This window comes from Agelaius phoeniceus, chromosome 6, assembly GCF_051311805.1.
Source record: "Agelaius phoeniceus isolate bAgePho1 chromosome 6, bAgePho1.hap1, whole genome shotgun sequence".
Classification (NCBI taxonomy): domain Eukaryota; kingdom Metazoa; phylum Chordata; class Aves; order Passeriformes; family Icteridae; genus Agelaius; species Agelaius phoeniceus.
In genome coordinates, this window is record NC_135270.1 from 55,621,706 (window position 1) to 55,640,446 (window position 18,741).

At 43.0% G+C, this 18,741-nt stretch overlaps 1 protein-coding gene across 4 annotated transcripts in view; it reads right to left on the reverse strand.

Moving 5' to 3' along the window:
• AKT1 (AKT serine/threonine kinase 1) overlaps positions 1-18,741 on the reverse strand; it is a 79,325-nt gene that overhangs the window by 4,093 nt on the left and 56,491 nt on the right. For all 4 annotated transcript variants that reach the window (XM_077180768.1, XM_077180766.1, XM_054634860.2 and 1 more), the window contains 5 exons: positions 17,401-17,469; positions 16,561-16,686; positions 15,165-15,293; positions 10,198-10,412; positions 2,824-2,911 (listed from right to left, as the gene is read on the reverse strand). In XM_077180768.1, the coding sequence (XP_077036883.1) occupies positions 2,824-2,911; positions 10,198-10,412; positions 15,165-15,293; positions 16,561-16,686; positions 17,401-17,469 (627 nt within the window). The remainder of the gene's footprint in view (positions 1-2,823; positions 2,912-10,197; positions 10,413-15,164; positions 15,294-16,560; positions 16,687-17,400; positions 17,470-18,741) is intronic.

Genomic DNA, 18,741 nt, shown 5'->3' on the forward strand with positions numbered 1-18,741 from the left:
TCTGAGCCTTGCAGTCCCCTGAAGCTATTGAAGAGGGAATGCTTTACATTATAATGTTAATAACACTTCTCAATCAAATCACACCAACATATTACATATAAAAGCCCTGTGGAGCAGGAAGATTCTTCCTCATGTAACTCTATTCCCTCTCTCTCCTTGCAGCAGCTTCTGCCTACTTCCCAAAGCAGCCTTGGGTTTGACAGGCTGTGCATGTGTGTGTGTGTGAAGCCCTATCTGTCCTTTTAAGCTAATGGTGGTTTTGGCACTCACAGTGCCCCCAGTTGCTCTACTTGCTGTGCACAGCTCGGAGTGATTTAGGGCTTGGGCACTGCAGCAGCCACCTGAACTGAGCACATTGGAGCGACTTGGAGCAGCAATCCCAAGCCAGCACACATGTGGAATGGGCCAGTGCTGCCTGGATCATTTTCCTTTTTATTTTAGTATCTGTTAAAAGCGATTTGAGACAGATTATGATGCACCCACAAGACATCTTTTCCCCCTCGCTGTCAAATTCTGAGCGCTAAGCTGGAAACAGAGGGGAAGCCGCAGAAAGCTCCAACGCTGGCTTTAACAAGCAAATATGTCACTTTACTGGGAAGCTGTCACTGCAATAGCTCTGCAGTTCAACTGGCAGGGAGGTGCCACCTGTAGCCTCCCACGGCTGCAGACCAGCATTGGTACCCACAGGCTCATGCTAGTTTAAGAGAGAAAAAGGACCTGAAAAAAATCCCCATGTGATTAAAATCTCTTTGAGTATGTTTTGCTTGTGGGTGGGCAGAATACTGCAAATTAAACTGCACCTTTCTCTGCATCAGAGACAGACAGCACTCTTCCAAGTGAGCCTAATAAACATTTTAAATCTGGGGGACAGCCCCAGTTATTCAAAGCTCCTTGTAATTTAAAGCAAAGCTATGTTTGCAAAAAGCTTAATTACAAAGCAAATGTTCTGGATTACCCAAGCCCATATTCATACACATACCCAGCATTACTGGAGATGGTGGGGAACCAGGCTTAGCACACAAACAGCTCTCAGCAGCTGACAAAATGCAGCTTTAATCCCAGGACTGCACTTGAGGTAAATGCTGCAAGGCCCTCTTTGGACCACCAGAATGTAGGCAGCAACTACTCACAGGCTCTCCATTTGCACAGTGTGCCTACCTCAGGTGCAAACACTAATGGGACACAAGCAAAGCCAGGATCTAGACTTCTTGGATAGGCCAAGGTCAGGAAGTCTCAATTAGCACAGAGTTTTCTCTAAAAGATGCAAGTATTTGGAATTTCCTCATAGTTTTCAGAATAATCTGAATCCTTACCACTATGGAACAATTTATGAAGGCTTTCTCAGTCCTGTGGATAAATAAAACATTGTCTCCAGCTTGTGTGATTTCTCTTCTGTTCTGGGAACTGGGACTACTACCAAATGACAAATAACTTTACTCAAAATATTTGAGCCCCACTGTCAGCTTTTTACCTTAAGCTGCATAAAACCAGCAAACCCTCAAGCACTCACTTTGTCAGCTGGGTGGAAATGGGGACAACTTCCTGTTTAAAATAGGAATACAGATCTACTTTTCACGTTATACTGAATAAACTCCATGGAACTCTCTTCTGCCCTCCTGACTGCATGCAGCTCTCCCTCAAGGGATGCTCTGAAAGGACTGAGGTCTTAATGTCTTATCCCCACTTTCAAGGCACAAAAACTTGTTTTATGATTTTTCAGTTCTTTTAGCCACACAGATCGTGAGGAAGTGAACGAAGAGAAGGAAACAGAGCCCTCTCTGTAGCAGTACACAGGCACTGGACAATGCTCCCACTACAATATGGGAACTCAGTTTCTGCCAAGTTTCTTACCTGCTCCCACCAACTGGAGGGAAAACCAAACTGTATTTAGAGATCAAATGAGATCTGATAGCACAAGGGACTGCTGGGGGAAGGAGGGAAATCAGGCAAGGCTGGGATAGAGTGAGATTATGTGGCACCAATAGATGGGAGCCTTGAATCAGCAGACTCACGTTTGGCTGCATTTCCTGAGTGTTATGAGAATGTGGCTGCTGAGAATTGAATGTGAGAGGACAATAGCACACCACCCTCAGAGCACAAAGCAGGGCATCTTGGAGGTGTGAAAGAGTTATCTGAGAAGAAGGGGCAGTGAGGCACAGACAACTGATGAAACACATTCTTACAGGAAGGGCTGGGCTCTTTGACTTCAGCTCCCACTGAAAAGCCAACAAACCCAGTGGGTCTCAAAGAAAACCCATGAGAAATACCACCAAGTGCAGACACGTCATATCAGTCCTTTGTCACACACAAAAAGTAGTATTAGGCTTGGATTGATGTAAGTCCAGTCTTAGGACTTGTCTTGAATGCTGACAACATTAGACTGAAAAGGCAGGAAAAGATCAATGGGAAAGAAGAGCCCATCTTCTACTACTCCCTCAAGGAAGTTTGGCTTCAGATGCTCAGGAACCAACAGGAACTCTGTGCTTGCAAGGGATGCTTCAGTCAACAGCAAGCAATGGCAGCAAGAGTTCATAGAAAAAGCCATTTTAAATGCCTGTATACTCTAAATTTGGAAGCTATTTTGATTACATCCTATTTACTGAGCCATAAAACCATGTATCTCATTAAAAGATACTCCTATCATTACAAAATAAAAATTCAGAAGTAATCTGATCACAGTATTTTAAGTTGTTTTTGTTGCTAAAAACAACTGCAAACCTTTTCTGTGGAGGGTTTCTGTGTATCTTGAGAGAGCAACAAAATTTGAAACATTTGATACATCCACAGCTACAATTCACCTTGGGAGAACAGTTGTATAAATACCTTTTTCTCGTATACATCTTGCCAAACAATGCCAGCAAAGAATTTGTGCTGCATAATCTCCTTGGCATCATCAGGACCACCACCTAACCTGTAGGAGGCAAAATAAAAGTAATTAAATGTTTGAGTACAGTTATTTTTTCTAATACAATTTTTATTGCAGTGTACTGAAGAAATCTGGAGTTTATATAATGCATTTGGGAGCAGTTCTAGCATTTGCTGTGTGCTTGGTTTTTTGAGCAAGGCCTATTTTAGGCTTCAACACAGTTCCACTAAAAGATTTAAAAACATGCTAACAAACAGAATTAGAAAAAAATGTCTCTCTTAGACAAAGAAAAAAACAATAACCACAGTTCAAAAAACCTCCCCTTCAGGAATGATGCTGTCCTGGGGACCACAGCAGATCCTGTAAAATAAAAAGTCTGAGCCACAGATCCTTCCCTCTACATTAACATGCAACTACCCCTTACAGTCTTCTAGAGCACAGTGATGCCAGCAGTAAAACTGAATTTGAAGTGAAAGAGAGACAAGGCTTTTTAAGGCAAACTGATTTATGCAACCTGATTTAAATTTCCATTAAAGAAAACAGTTGACAACTGCAGTGATAATATCACAGCATATGCAAATCTTTCCTCTTCCTTGGCTTCAGGAAAGCACAAAGGGTGTTTTATTGACTCGAGGTATATCAAGATAAAGCACTTTTATTCCAAAATAAAACTGTCCACACAGCTTATAGATGCAATCAGTTTTGCTGCAGTGTTGAGCTAACTGATGCTTAAATTTTGCTGTGGAGGTTAAAATGTTCTCTAAAAGACTGAACCACATCTGCAAGCAAAGGAGGCAATGAGAGAACAAAACAGATACTGGGTAATCAGCAGGAGACTCAGGTAACAAGGTTAAAACAATGCTCAGGTGTTACCCACGTTCACCCAGGCTGATCTCCAGGATCTGCCTGTTCTCCCATGCCTGGTGCCACTGGCAAGCCGAGATACTGACCCCATTTCAAGAGCTTGAAGCAATGACTCTACAAGACCCAGGCTAGAGTTATACTGTTACAGACATCAGGGACAAGGCCTGTTCTCTGGGCCTGGAGCCAACACCTGGCCAGGCCTCATCCATTGTGCACAACATCTGGCCCTGAATGTCCTCTGGGCCACCTGTGGTAACCCCATGCCCCAGGTCATGATTATCTGGGGATAGAGGGGAGGGGTTTGGTTCAAAATATCAGAGAAAATATGAAGGCTGTGCTAAAACCCATTGAAGTGGCATTTTTACAGCTTGAGACTGCATGCTCTGGAATGAAGCATGAAAGCACAGTGCTGTTGGGACAGCACTGGATGACAGCTCAGCATGGGAAAGTCAAATTCTGTGACACTTTGTCCTCAGTGCTCACTGGGAATGGATCCTGAAGCATTCAAGCCCTCGGCCATGCCCGAGCACCATCTCAGTTAAAGCAAACTGGCAGAGGCCACAGCTGTACCAGGGACACCCAGCAGCACAGGTGCCTGACAGTCCAGAGGCTGTGCTTGCTTCCTTGCCCTCTTCCATTACAGTGCCACAGTGACCTAAGGGGTCTGCTCCCTACCATCCTTCTGGAAATGTGCAGTGCAACAGCTCCCCAGCCTCCCAGTACCTGGGTGACTCTCTCCTCCCCAGGTGAGCCCTACGACCAACCCAAGTCCACCCCAGAGCCCCAGGGGCCCAACCAAGCTGGATGAGAGCTCTCCCATCTGCCTGGCAGCGCTTTCTACAGCTGCAGAGCAGCCTGGAACAGAGACAAACTCCAGGGCAGCCTGGGAACAGAAACAAACTCTGTGAGTAATCATTTCTCGGCTGGTTCCCTCCAGGTGGAGTGGCTTTGCCAAGTCTCTGCCAGACTCCTTGTTGCTTCCACAGCACAATGATGATGGCTGATGAAGAGGGTGGAGTCAATCCTCTTTATCCACAGATGTCAACAGACTGCACAGGAGCTCAGCAGTGATTCTGAGCTAAGAAGCACCTGAAAGTGTTCTGCAGAAGCAGGCAGGAAGGCTGGCTGGCTGCAGCCATGTACAAGTGCTTTGCAGAATATGTTATCTAATGCAAGCCTGTGTTCCATGAAGGGCAAACACATACTCAGGGAAATGTCAAGAAAGACTCCAGATGTTTTACTTACCTTTTAAAAATGACACAAATCCAGTCAAAGTGAACGGTGAAACAACAGATACCTCATATTTTGGATATGGATTTATTCCAAAATACAGTCTTGTTTTTCAGAATTATTACGAAAGGTCCGTCTCAAGGACAACAGAATTAAATTGGCAACTAGCACAAAAATTATGGTTAAGCACCAGTGAGGATGTAAAGAGCAGCAGGTTTGTCTTTCATACGGACATGCAATAAATAAAGTAAAATGCAGCAGAAATAAGGGTTCTGAAGAGATTCCTGGATCATAAAGTTAAATTCTGCACATTTAAGTCCTCAGACAGAACCAAAAATAGTATATATAGGACTTGAAAAGCAAAAGCTACAGAAATTTACAGTATATAAAGAAATAGAACAGAAAGTATAGAGGCCAAAAAGTAATTTAAAGAAAAACAAGAAAAAAACATCCCTCAAAACCTAACTGCCAAACAATTCTGGTTATTCATTCAATTTCTATCTACACTTGAGAGACTTTCTTATTTTAGTTAAATCCAAAAGTGAAAATTATTAATAAAGTGCAACATCAATATTAAAATGAAATTATTTTCACATTTAATATCTTTATGAAACTGCATATTGCTTTTAAGTCCCTTTAACCATTTAATGACAAATGCCTGTGCTCCATTGCACTGAGGGCAATCAGCCATAATTCCACAGATATATCATATAAAAATAAATTTTAAAATTTGCTGTACTGTATTTTTAACATATAGGTATAAATATAGTCTGTAAACACATAGGAAGATTGCAATTAGTGGATCACATGAAAAATAATGTATCTCTACTTGCCCACTTACTTGTAGAAGTAAACAGTGCTCAGCTCCCAGGTCCATTCCCAGCTCTTTAAAAAGAAACCTGCACACTTCTGGTTTTCCAGCCCTGTCTTCACATGATTTCTCTGAGTCAGCCCTGCCCCCAAACCTGATTCTACCATGGCACAAACATCTCCTCCAGGCTCAAGAACGACAGCCCAGCAAAGGCTGTTGGTGTTCACCATCTCCAAGCACACAGACTCTTATTTCTCCTTCTCTGATACAGTCAAGATGGACACCACTAGCTTATTTTACTATGGCCCTTACCTTCAGAGCCTTCTAGTAGCCACAGGAAGGATTTGGGAGCTCTATCCACAGCAGCTTCCTGTGACTGGCACTATCAGCACAGAGAAGCTGCCTTTGGCTTTGAGAACAGCATGATTGGAAGACTCCATATTTGGAAGGAAAAGGCCACATTCTTCCCAAAGCCCAGTACACAGAGTCTTTGGGTGCTTTCCTGCTCAGAGATTAAAACTTTTGGAAAGCCAAATGCAGCTAACTCCCAGCTCTTTGCTGAGCTTTACTTCCCCACTTCTTCATTAATCACCTGTATGTGACACAAACATGGTAGATCCAAAAAGCACTGAAAAGCTCCCACTTCACATCAGTAATCAAGAGGAGCCATGTTTGAGGTTGGTGAAGCTTGGGAAGTCTCTAAAATAGTGATTTCTGGAAAGCTGGGAGAAAAAATGCTGTAAACTTGCCTTTTATATTTTTCTCAGCTTCAATTTAGATCTCTGTGGGAGAACTGTTTGAGTTTGTCTAAATCACTGTGGACAGAACTGATTTAGACTAAAATTATCATACACAACAGCTAAATCTCAGCCTGACTCAAAGCACCTGGTGAAACATGGAGACGAACATTTTGCACTTCAGCTGATACATAGGACCCTGAAGCTGTCTGGAGACAGAAACACTTTCCTACTCAGGGCACACACAAGTCACCTGTCATGTGTGGCTCCAAAACTCTGCATGTCCACAAGGCATCCAAGGGTGCTGTCCAAGAGGATCAGCTCTTCAAGGTTACCTCCTTCTGCTGGCCACAGCTAGCTGGGACCACCTCCAGGCCCCTGAAATCCCCACAAGTGTCACCTTTAGCTCTTCCAACACCAGCAGTGACTGTGAGGGCTGCAGACCTCCCTGTGCCTGACAGCAAGGGTGCTCAAGAGCCACCTAAGCTTCCTGTGGCAGAGCAGCAGAGAGGACACAGACACACAGCTTAACTACAAATCTCCTCCTTTCACTAGGGAAAAAACCAAGGAGTTATAAAAGTAAGGGCTTGACCGACTCTGACATTCCTGAACATCTGTGACCAAACTTTCATGTAGATATGAAGAACCTTCATGGCAAGGGAGAATGAAGTAACAGAGTTTCAGGTGACTGCAAGAACTGACCACCAGGTCCCAGGGAGCAGCTTCAGCTCTCCAAAGCCACAACTGCAACTCTTTGAAGGCATCAGATGTTTTGAACAGGTGTTTTTGAAATGCTGCATCATCTTCCTCTCATTCTTGCTGAATGGCAAGGTCCAACAGCACCAGAGGCAGGTGAAGCAGCCTGTGACAAACCCCATCTGAGAGAGGCTGAACAACCTTGGCCCATGACAAGGAACTAAGGCACTTCAGATTAAACCATCCTCAAGTTCTCTCAAGTTAAAAACCTGCCAAGATTCAGAGCTTTCAAGACACTGATTGTAAACCTACCCACCCATCTAAACTTAGCCCGCTTACACAGGGTGCTCTGATCCATGCCCACTTTCACAGGTTGCAGTCTCCACAGCCACAGGAAGAACAATAAAAGGTAAAAAATTTGTTGTTTCATGTATGAAAATATGCTCTGATTACCTTTTCATTTGATCCATGTCACAAAGCAGCAAAGGGGAATTTCAGGTCACATTAACAGGAAATATTTACAGAATAGATTTTTTCCTTCTTAGGAAAATTAGGGCTCACATTACAAGATTAATAAACTTCTATCAATCCCAAAAGAAACTTCAAAATTCCTTTTCTCTTACAAAATGGATTTCATATGACCAAATTTAGAAAACAGCCATGATTAAAAGCAGAATGCAATTTATTTTTCTTCACATTTTCTCCATATGCCTGGGAGTTTGAGACTGAACTGGTATTACTGAACACAGTGTGCTAACACTGCTTCAGTATATCCAGCTCAGGTCCAACAGGACATTTTTAAGATTTAAGTGACTGATAGAGATCACAATTACCTAGCTCCCTGATCTTTAACCTAAAGTATCCTTGGCACTAAGCTTCATTATATCAACCTTTATTGTTGGGTTGGTCAGGTTTTTTTTTATCATTTCAGGGGAAGTGACAACATCTCCCAGTTTCCTTTTTCTCATGGTTTTGGCTGCCTCCTCCATCTCAGTCTGAAGTTCATTCAAAGTTACGCTGCCAATTCTGCCGCTTTCTGCCACAAATATTACAATGACACCAACTTCTGTCCACCACTGACACCAGAGGGCATTTCTGCTGAATTACACAGTGGCTCCCCAAAGCACAGACTATCACACATTACATAACTTCTCAGTGAATGTATTTCAGTAGCTCTCTGGCTGTTTTTTGTCCATATGGCTCCATGAGCACACTGTGAGTCCACTACCAAGTATGCCAGGTGCCCTCCCCAGCACCCAGACCACCCAGAAAAAAGAACATAACACTACAAGGGCAGGATGCAGGACTTCCACCTCCAGTGCTTCCAGATCAGTTCTCCTGAAATGCTGCCTGAAATGTCACAAAGTGCAAGGGATTTGCTGAACCACAGCTTCAGTTAAAAGTTATGGGAACAGTGACTGGGGAGAAACCAGTATTTAAGAACAGTCCATGATCCAAAAAAGCTTGGGAAGCACCAGTGTAATTAGGCATAATTATAATAAGGCATGTGTGCAGGCTTGTCTAGTCAACAGTTATTTCTATCAGCAGCATGAAAATCATCTGTCCACCAGATCAGAGCAGCACTGCTTCCAAGCCTGCAGAAGATCCATGTGAAGAAGTGGCTATTTGTATAAAGTGAGCATATTGTGGAGTAATTATTGGCATTGGGAAAATCTTGTAATTAGAAACGAGTGGGCATTCTTTGTTTGTAAACAAATTGCATTTTGGTTCAGCAGAGATGCTCCTTTAAGAACAAACTGCAGCAGATGCTGCTTCTGTTCCCAGTGATTGAAAGGCCCCACCTGAATAAGCTATGAAAGGGTCACAATTGCATTTAACCCAGTGCTTTACTGGACAGGAATGCTGTTGGCAGGGGCTGCAGCCAGGCTTGCAGAGCAGAGCCTGGGGGCTGCTCATCAATTACACAACCTTCTCCTGGAGGTCCTCTCACAGACACTGGGTTCAGGAGGGGCTGCAGCTGTTGCCACCTTGTACAGGGCTGGCCACGTTCCCCACAGCACCACCAAGATGAATCCTCCAACATTAAAAACTGTGCATTTGCATTATGAGACCTCCCAACAGGATTTTCCATCAAAAAATAGTGAAGGAAATAGCCTACAGTGATGACAGAAATCTTTGCTACAAGTATCCAGGTAGTGGCAAATCCCATTTTCCTGCTATGTGCACACACAAACAGGCAGACTAAACAAACACCAGAAAGTAAACCGGAATTCCCTGCTTGCACCTCACATGAAAGGTTTCCTATTTGGGGCCTATTAACAGTGGAAGGTTCAGGACAGGAGATCAGGGCCAGAGTCACAATATTATTTGTTTTAAAAATGTCTGGGTTGACAAGATGGCAGGTTTTTAAACTGATGTTTATCTCTGTGAAGGTCAACATCCTCTTTGGATCTTGTTCCATTTTCTGTTTGTTAGCCATTAGGGGCTTCTTTTGTGTTTTTTTTTTTTTTCTGTTTTTAAATCAAGGGTCATTTTTTAAAAAATACAGCAATAAAAGAAAAACAAAAAAAAAAAGGAGGAAATAGGAAAAGTCAATTGAGCATGGTATAAACTCCACTACAAACACGGTACAAACACCACCACCTACTGTCCAAAGCCGGACGCTAAAACGCTGGCACATATCTGGACAAAATTCAGGAAAGGGACAGCAGTCTCAACTGTAACAGAAGGCAAAAGCATTTGGGGTAGAGCATCACAGCAGCCACTGGATTCATTACAGCCAAAGGTAGGGTTAACTTGCTTTTTCCCAGGCTATAGTTTTACTTGAATGGCAGCCACCATACTCTGAAGTTCAGCACCAAAGCTGCTTCGTGTCACTATTTATGCTGTTGGCTCATTCAAAAAGTTAAAAATAAATGAGCAGATCCATCTTCTGCATCTTGTTGGACAATCAATTTGAATGGATTAAAAATTAAATTACAATTTTGTCTCAAATACTTTAAAAAAGTGCAACTATTAAGCAACAGCCTCACCTTTGCTTGGGATCTTTCTTCAGCAAACCTGACAAGAGGGATTTTGCTTCAGGTGACAATGTGCGTGGAAATCTGATCTCCTCCATAAGGATGAGTTCAAAGAGCTTTTCATGGTCCTGATTGTAGAAAGGGAGCCGTCCACACATCATTTCATACATCACAACTCCTAATCCCCACCAGTCCACTGCACGGCCGTAGTCATTATCCTCCAGAACCTGCAGATTGCAAGGAAAAGGCTTTAGAAGATACTCCCACACCAGGCATGAACACAGAACTCAAGAAGCAAAATTTACCCCAGCAAGTCTATCTTTGATCACACAGCCATATCTACCAGCAGAGTATCTGCAGAAGAACCATGTGAAAAGAACTGGTATCCATGCTCACCACCCTGACTGAGCAGAGGGGGAAAAGGAGGCAGCAGGAGTGTTACAACAGCTTCCTTGTCTTCCTTCTCCCATCTTCCCTAACATTACAGTCATGATAAGCACAACCTTTGAAAGTCCAAAGGCCAAGAACTGTTCTCACATTACAGAGCTAGCTGTTAAACTCTCACTTATTCATCACAAACTGTTCCAAACAGGATCCAAGTTTTTAGAAAAACTCCAACCCACCAAGGAGCCAGTACATGGAGAAAAGGCCATCAACCTGCTCTCTCACAAGCAAAAAGCTGAACATATCCATCATCCTCTTATCAACCTGCACCCCAAAGCTGTGGCTCTGCACATCCTAAAAGACCACCCACAAATACTCAATGACTAATCTATATTAAACACTAAGAGCCAGATCAACAGTTTTAACATTTGACCTGCTCTCAGGCTGTAAAATGGCAGCCAAATTGTCTGGAAATGTTTCCCCCCGCAACCCTTTGCCCTGCTCCAAAGGCACTCCTGCCTCTGCTTAGAGGGCTGCAAACACAGGAACAGTCAGTGGAGTGGATTTCTGCCAGGTCTCACAGCAAAAGGAGCCCAGCACAGTTCATTCTTCCTTCCCCTGGGTACTTCTACCTAGCAAAGCAGTGGCTGGTGCAGGGACTCAGGACCCCAGCAGCTCTTCCCCCCTCTCCTGCTTGCTCCAGAGAAGCCCTGCCACAGTGCAGAGAGTTGCTGAAGGGAGTGGGGAGTGTTTTGTGGCCTGTGCAGTGGATGCTACCAGGGCTTCTCCAGACTTTGTGTCTCCTATGCAGTTGTCCGTAGCTGACACCAACATCTCATGTTCCAAACCCTGTCCTCAGGTTTTAGTTATCATCTTTGCTCTTTGCAGGGGCCTGCACTCAGCTACTTACTCGTGCCAAGAGCATGAACCACAACTGCAAAACCATCCTGTTTTCTCACTGGACAGTGTCTGTGTGAGCTTTACATTCCTGCAATTCAGAATACTTAACATTCAAAATTAAAAAGGTAAAAGAGCCCAAGTCAGTGCAAGCTTAACAAAAGCAAGATCTTTACGTCTTATAAATCCTGATATAAAGGTTTTACACATAAAAAAGAACCATCGAGGCACTTCACATAACAACTGTTTGCACTCTGCCTCTCTTTATTCACTAATTATTCCCCTTAATTATCTGAACGAGGGAGAGGGCCTGCAGTAAAAATCAAAAGGCTGCCAGGTATTGGATTACCCCACGTCGGTCTATTTCCAGCATCCCCGGCCGTATGATTCACACCAAACGACAGCTGGCTCTGCAGCTGCCCCCTCCATGGACACGGCCGGCACAGCTGCCGCCGGCTGGGATTCCGGGAGCCGGCCCCGTCCTTCCCGAGGCTCGGCAGCCCTCGGCTCACAGAGACTGTGTGACAATGCAGTTCTGGGATTCCGGGAGCCGGCCCCGAACTTCCCGAGGCACGGCAGCCCTCGGCTCACGGAGACTGTGTGACAATGCAGTTCTGGGATTCCGGGAGCCGGCCCCGTCCTTCCCGAGGCTCGGCAGCCCTCGGCTCACAGAGACTGTGTGACAATGCAGTTCTGGGATTCCGGGAGCCGGCCCCGTCCTTCCCGAGGCACGGCAGCCCTCGGCTCACGGAGACTGTGTGACAATGCAGTTCTGGGATTCCGGGAGCCGGCCCCGTCCTTCCCGAGGCACAGCAGCCCTCGGCTCACAAGAGTTTGTGTGACAATGCAGTTCTGGGATTCCAGGAGCCGGCCCCGAACTTCCCGAGGCACGGCAGCCCTCGGCTCACAGAGTTTGTGTGACAATGCAGTTCTGGGATTCCGGGAGCCGGCCCCGTCCTTCCCGAGGCACGGCAGCCCTCGGCTCACAGAGACTGTGTGACAATGCAGCTCTGGGATTCCGGGAGCCGGCCCCGAACTTCCCGAGGCACGGCAGCCCTCGGCTCCCCTCGGCTCACGGAGTTTGTGTGACAATGCAGTTCCCGCTCTGAGTCACCCCGCTCCACCAGCGCTTCCTGTTCACACTCCCCTACGCTCGGCTTGCCTAAAATAAAACACTCACACGGCCTCCGATTTGTATTTTTGTTTTTTAAACTGCTGCAAGAGATGCAATAGGAGAGACTGAAAGAAAAAGAAAACCACAGAGGCCTTTGCTGCGCATGTAGTTAATGTTACAGGTGCTTCTAAAATGCAGTAAACACTTCACATGTTACTTTAAAAAGTGTATTAATGCTCTGTATTATAAACTAGATTACTAACTACAACGATTTCCTTCACCTCCATTAATTTTAAACAGAATATAAAATGCTTATTTCTTCAAAGTTCTTTAGCAAAATGATCATATCTTCAGATTAGTGATTGAGTAGAAGAGAGCAGTGGTGTGAGTATCAAAACTGCACTGTAACAAAAAAAAAATATTGCACTCATCCATGATTTATTGCAAGACACTGGATAGCTGGGGAGCAGTAAACTAACAAGGTCATTTCACCTAAATTAAGGGATCATAATTTCTTAACGAGCAGCTCTAGACTGTTGTGAGATGGAATTCAAAAAAGAAGGCAGAACAGCTGTACACATCACAGCCATTGATGCATCTGACACATCAAAGTTGACATGGTTCAGTCACTGTCATCCATGCATGAGATTCCAGTATGAACCTAAAAACAACGGTGCAACAACTGTACAGACACACTGCCGTGCTGGACTCGAGTTACAAATGCAGACAGGAGCACTGACACCCCTGCTTTGAAGGATGTATGACCTCAAATGCACAGAAGATCTTTTGCACACAATTTCCAGATTTTTGCATGCTATCAACCAGATGACAAAAGCCTCCCCAGAATTTAAAACTCCAACTCACAGATGGGACTTGCAAGTAAGAGAGAGAACTGAGTTAATCAAAAGGATTTGTCCTTCAGGGTTTTTGGATGAGCCAACTCATCATAAATATTAAAAAAGAAAAAATAATAGCAAGTAACAGAACAGAAAGAACAGCCCAACTGCCTGCACAGGGAATCCCCACATTCCAAGTTAGGAAAAACCAAAACAATAAATATTTTTAGCGTCCTCATAAAATCCTTGATGAGAAACTGAAGTTCAGCAATTGATTTTAAGAGGGAAGCTTAAATAAAAGGCATGTTTATGAATAATAAACACTCTGTCATGCTGCTAATTACTCTCTGCATCAGTAAATCTCAAATTGTGGTGCATGGACCCCAATTTAGATTCACTGAAGACTTCTGGTGATCCATGGAAAAGCTGGCAGTCATCATGAGACTGGCTCCGCCTCTTTGCTGCAAGCTACTTCGACAGGTGCCCATGTTCTTCATTATTACAAAGGACTGGAGGCCCTTGAAAGCAGCTGGGAGTTAAAAAAAAAAACCCACAAACAACAAAAACCAAACAAAACCCAAGAGCATGCTGCCACCACTATGAAAGCAGGGAGCACAAAAGCGCTGATCAGCAAAGACATCAGCTCACAGCAGAAATATTCCTCCTCCACGCTGGTTTCCCATTTTTGTTACTTCTGCACAGTTCAATTCAAGGCAGGTTTGCAATGCTCAAGTCTCCCAACTCAGAGGAAAGCTGTGCCAACAATCCATAACCTGCCAGCAGCCCAAGGCTCACTTCTGTGTGTGCTCTGAGCAGGATGGAAATGCAAATGCCACGGGAAGCAAAGCCCCACTGTAAGGGAAGGAGCCCTGGTGCAAGGCACCCCACCTTGGCTCGGGCTTCCTACAAGTCCAGGAGTTTGCATCCACAAAGCTTGGAGCATGGGCAGAGCACCGAGTGTACACGCATCCCCTACAACCTGACCCCACTTCCCATCCACCCCAACTCACCCCCAGCTCTAACACCACCTCTGTGCACAACTCAGAGTGCTTCCAGGAACAAACCAGGAATTCATGCATTTGAATTTTGCACTTGAAAAGGAAAAAAAAAAATAATTTGCACAAAAAAAATTACCCAAAACTGTTTGGGAACTGAGATCCCCTGCCTGGATTTATTTCCTCTAAAACTGGAGTGCTCAAATCAACACTGAGAAATATCTTGTGCTTTTATAGTCATAAAACAGTCAGCACTTTTAATGCATGCCATGCTAAATAATGCAGAAACAGCTTGGTCTGTCCTGTTTCTGAAAGCATGTCACCTTTGACTGTCCTCAAACAGTAAAAGAATTGGACAATACTTCTACTTCTCAAGTGAAGTCCTACTGATAACCTTTCAAATAGGAAAACACATAGCAAGCTGCAAAAAAGATAATCTATCATGAAATATTTGAAGTGATTAAAAGGGCTTTTTTAAAAATTATGTATTTGATACAAGAAACAAGCACTGTTCCAGTAAAATGTATATACTCTGTCAAGTGGAAGAAACTACCCCGCCAAAAAATTATCATGTATCATTATGCTAAAGATGTGTTCCAGATCATGATGAATAAAGGAGTCTCAGGATGTGTAATTATATAACAGCAGTTAGTGCATGAGCACATCATGGCACAGGAATTATTCTGTACTCCTACTGCTAGCATGGAAGGCGTGAAAGAAGGCAATTTAACACAACAGCCAACATAAACATACCTCTGGTGCAAGATACTCTGGAGTGCCACAGAAAGTCTTCATTGTTGCTCCATCCTTGATGCCTTCTTTACATAGTCCAAAGTCTGTTATTTTTATGTGTCCATCTTTATCCAGCATAAGATTTTCCAACTGGGAAGAAAAGCCAAATTAAAAGACATGATTACCTGTAACATACACTAATCCTGAGCAGGACAATCAAAGACATGAATTTTGCAGGTCAGTTGTGAACCTCATCCTCACTGGGGTCATAGCCAGAGCACATAAAATGTAAATATACATTTGTAACATTGTGCTTGGTTCTTTAGGGAACATAAAGTAACTAATTTGAATTCTTGGGATAACCAATCATATATACAGAAAGAATGCAGAACATGAACATTGTATTTATGCTTCTACAGTATCATCATCAATAGAACACCAGTTCTTTAGAAAGTATATTAAGTATTGCCCCTCACACAACTTCATCCCTGCTTTTACTCTGATTTAATTAAATAATCTGTACCAGTAAGTAATAGCATAAAATAAATAAAACAGAAATCATATGCAACGTTAAGGAACCACTTCCAAAGAGACTCTTTCAATGAGAATCAGTATATACATTTACTCAGCACATAGTATTCATCCCACCCTGAGCCTCTAATTTTTGAGAAAGTCACCCAGGTATTAGGAATTTCCTCAGTGTATCAATAAAGTGCATTACAGGGGAATCACAGTGATATCGAGACAAAGATGCCAAAATTACTCTGACATAGTCTGAGAACATTACAGAGCATGCTTCCTTTCAGACTGCACCTAAATAAACTATCAGGATCCATTCATCCTGTCCTAAAAACTCTTCTCAGGAAGAAAGAAAATGTTATTGTTGCATTTTCCTCAAGAATTTCTCAAGTCTGTTTGCCCTGAGATACCTTGTTTGGTTGGGGTTTCTTTTCCCCTTCTGTGCTCCCCAAACAAGTGAATAACTTGAAGCATAGGCAGTTTTCTAACTGCAAGCAGCTACCATGCAGATGATGTGAGCACACTGCAAGGAAGCACAACATCCATGCAGTGTGAGCTTCCATCTCTCTGCTAAGGCCAGGATTATGTTCCACTGTGCAGAAGCACCAGCAAAGTTTCTCTCAGAACATAAGCAGGCAAGTGAAAATGAAACCCCTGTAGCCCAGTAACCCTTCAAGTTCTCTGAAATGCTGCCAGAGTCACAATAAATGCCTTATGCAGCTTCTTGGACTATCAAAGGGTTTAGACATCCTGTAAAGTCCAGTCCAACAGCTGCAACAACAGTTTGGATAAAGTTCAGTCAGGAAAGGATTTCTTAATAGTTCAGGATTATTTGCTTTTTTTAACAACAAACAAAAAGCCAAACCCCAAAAAGCCTGAAAATGATTTTTCTACGTACCTTCAAATCTCGATAAACCACATTCTTCTCTGAATGCAGGTAATCCAGCGCTGAAACAATCTCAGCCCCATAAAACCGAGCGCGGTCTTCAGAGAAGACACGCTCTCTTGACAGATGGAAAAACAGCTACAAGAACAGTAATTTTTTAACTTTAAATGTTTCTGAATTATGCCTTGCAGTTCACAAGCCATCCTGCTTAGAAGATGCTATTAACTAAGAGAAAACCTCTTCCCATCCTCACCCAGCTGAGTTCCCAAATGTGTTAAAAAGCATCATAAATTAAATTATTAGATAATTATGTCTCATATTCCCAGACACGCACTGATAACCAGTTCATGTACTACAGTCTTACAGGTTCAGAAAATTATAAAACTATTTTTGACAGAACTACAATTACATACTAAAACTAAAGCCTAATGTATGATTTAAGAGAAATGTTAATATTCCAACTTTTCCTTCCTGACTGTAATAGCAGTCAGCAGTTGCTATTTCTCCCTCCAAGTACACTCACAATGTTAATTTAAGTGTTAAAACTTGTCTGACAGCTACAGCAACTAGAAAGCAACCTTGCCTTCTTGAACTTCTAAATGTCAGATTACAATATACTGCTGTCATGTAAAATATGAACCTATGCCCAAAACCTCTATGTTCTAAAAATGGAGTTGAAAAAATTAAGTCTTACTTCTTCATATTAGTTAAACCTGTGAACAGCTCTGTTTAATTGGGACAGCTTGGATTAATTAGAATTGCAAAAATGGGCCTTAGCTAAATAATGTCAAGCAAAATTAGCAGTAGAACAGGAAAATCCTAAAGTATTAAACATTATTGTATTTCCCTTACCTCCCCTCCATTAGCATACTCCATAACAAAACACAAGCGATCGTGTGTCTGAAAGGAATACTTTAAAGCCTGAAACAGATTTAAACCAAAACTTAGAAGACAGATCACAGTGACAGTAAGAAAAGCATTTTAATAGATTTTCAGAAGCAGACATGAAATTTTTTATTTTAGTGAACTTTTTGTCCTTAAATCTTATATAATACTTTTATTTTCCTGTTGCAGCTGAGGAAACTGCCAACTTATTTCACTAAATAAATTTAATAAAACATTAAACAAATTCCTTGCAGAAGCTATCATCACCTAAAATGCTGCAAAACAAAGTTCTGCCCCATTAACAGGGACTCAAAGTGTACCAACAGTGACAGAAGTTTCCTCCTCTGGCCACAGGTTCAACTGACAGAAAAGAGTCCAAAACCAAGCCCTGGAGCACAAGGTTTCACCACACTGGCTACAAGACCTCTTGTATGAAATACACATATTTTCACACAGCAGCCCCTTGGCCTCTGCCCTGCTGCCTGCAACTGCTCCCTTCTGACAGCCTGCCCGGGATTGGCCAACACTGGCAATACCAATTTGTGAGCAATTCACAAAAACAGACCAGATGGAGGCTGTGATGGAGAGTCACAAGGTGCCTGTGTATAGTCCTGTCACATGGATTCCTGGAGTAACATCAACTTGTTTGCCACAGTATTGAGGTTTTTCATCACAGAATATGCTGAGCTGGAAGGGGCCCAAAAGGATCATCAAGCCCAACTCTTGGCCCTGTACAGGACCACCCCAAAAATCCCACAAAGGACCTCAGAGTGTTCTCCAAATTTTTCTTGGACTCTGTGAAGCTGGTGCTGTGACCACTTCCCTGGGGAGCCTATTACAGGGTCCAACTACTCTCTGGGTAAGAACCTTTCCCTAGCACCCAAGCTAAACCCAGTCTTGTAGCTAACATCTCAAGACAGCCCTTGTTCTGGATACTTGAGTTTATAAAAGCATTAAAAAGAAAATACTGAATATGATATTGTTGTCTTCATTACAAAGGGTGGCACTTTTAAACCAGTCATATTTTTTCTGGAAAAATGAAGAACCAGGTTTTAGACATGTCAACATTATTGAGTTTACTCAATACAAGCAATATTTACTTCCAGAGGTCATGCTTAAAAGGTCCAAGTTCCAGCTAAGCCCTTGTACCTGGCCAAATGAAACAACCAGGATCCTAAACAGTCTCTTAGAGGCTTTAAGCTGTTATAAAAAATTTAGAGACAACTTGTAGTAAATATTACAAACAAAATCTTGAGATGGAACTTGGATATCTGAACTCAGCCCAGAGAGACTGCTGGCACTGGAGGT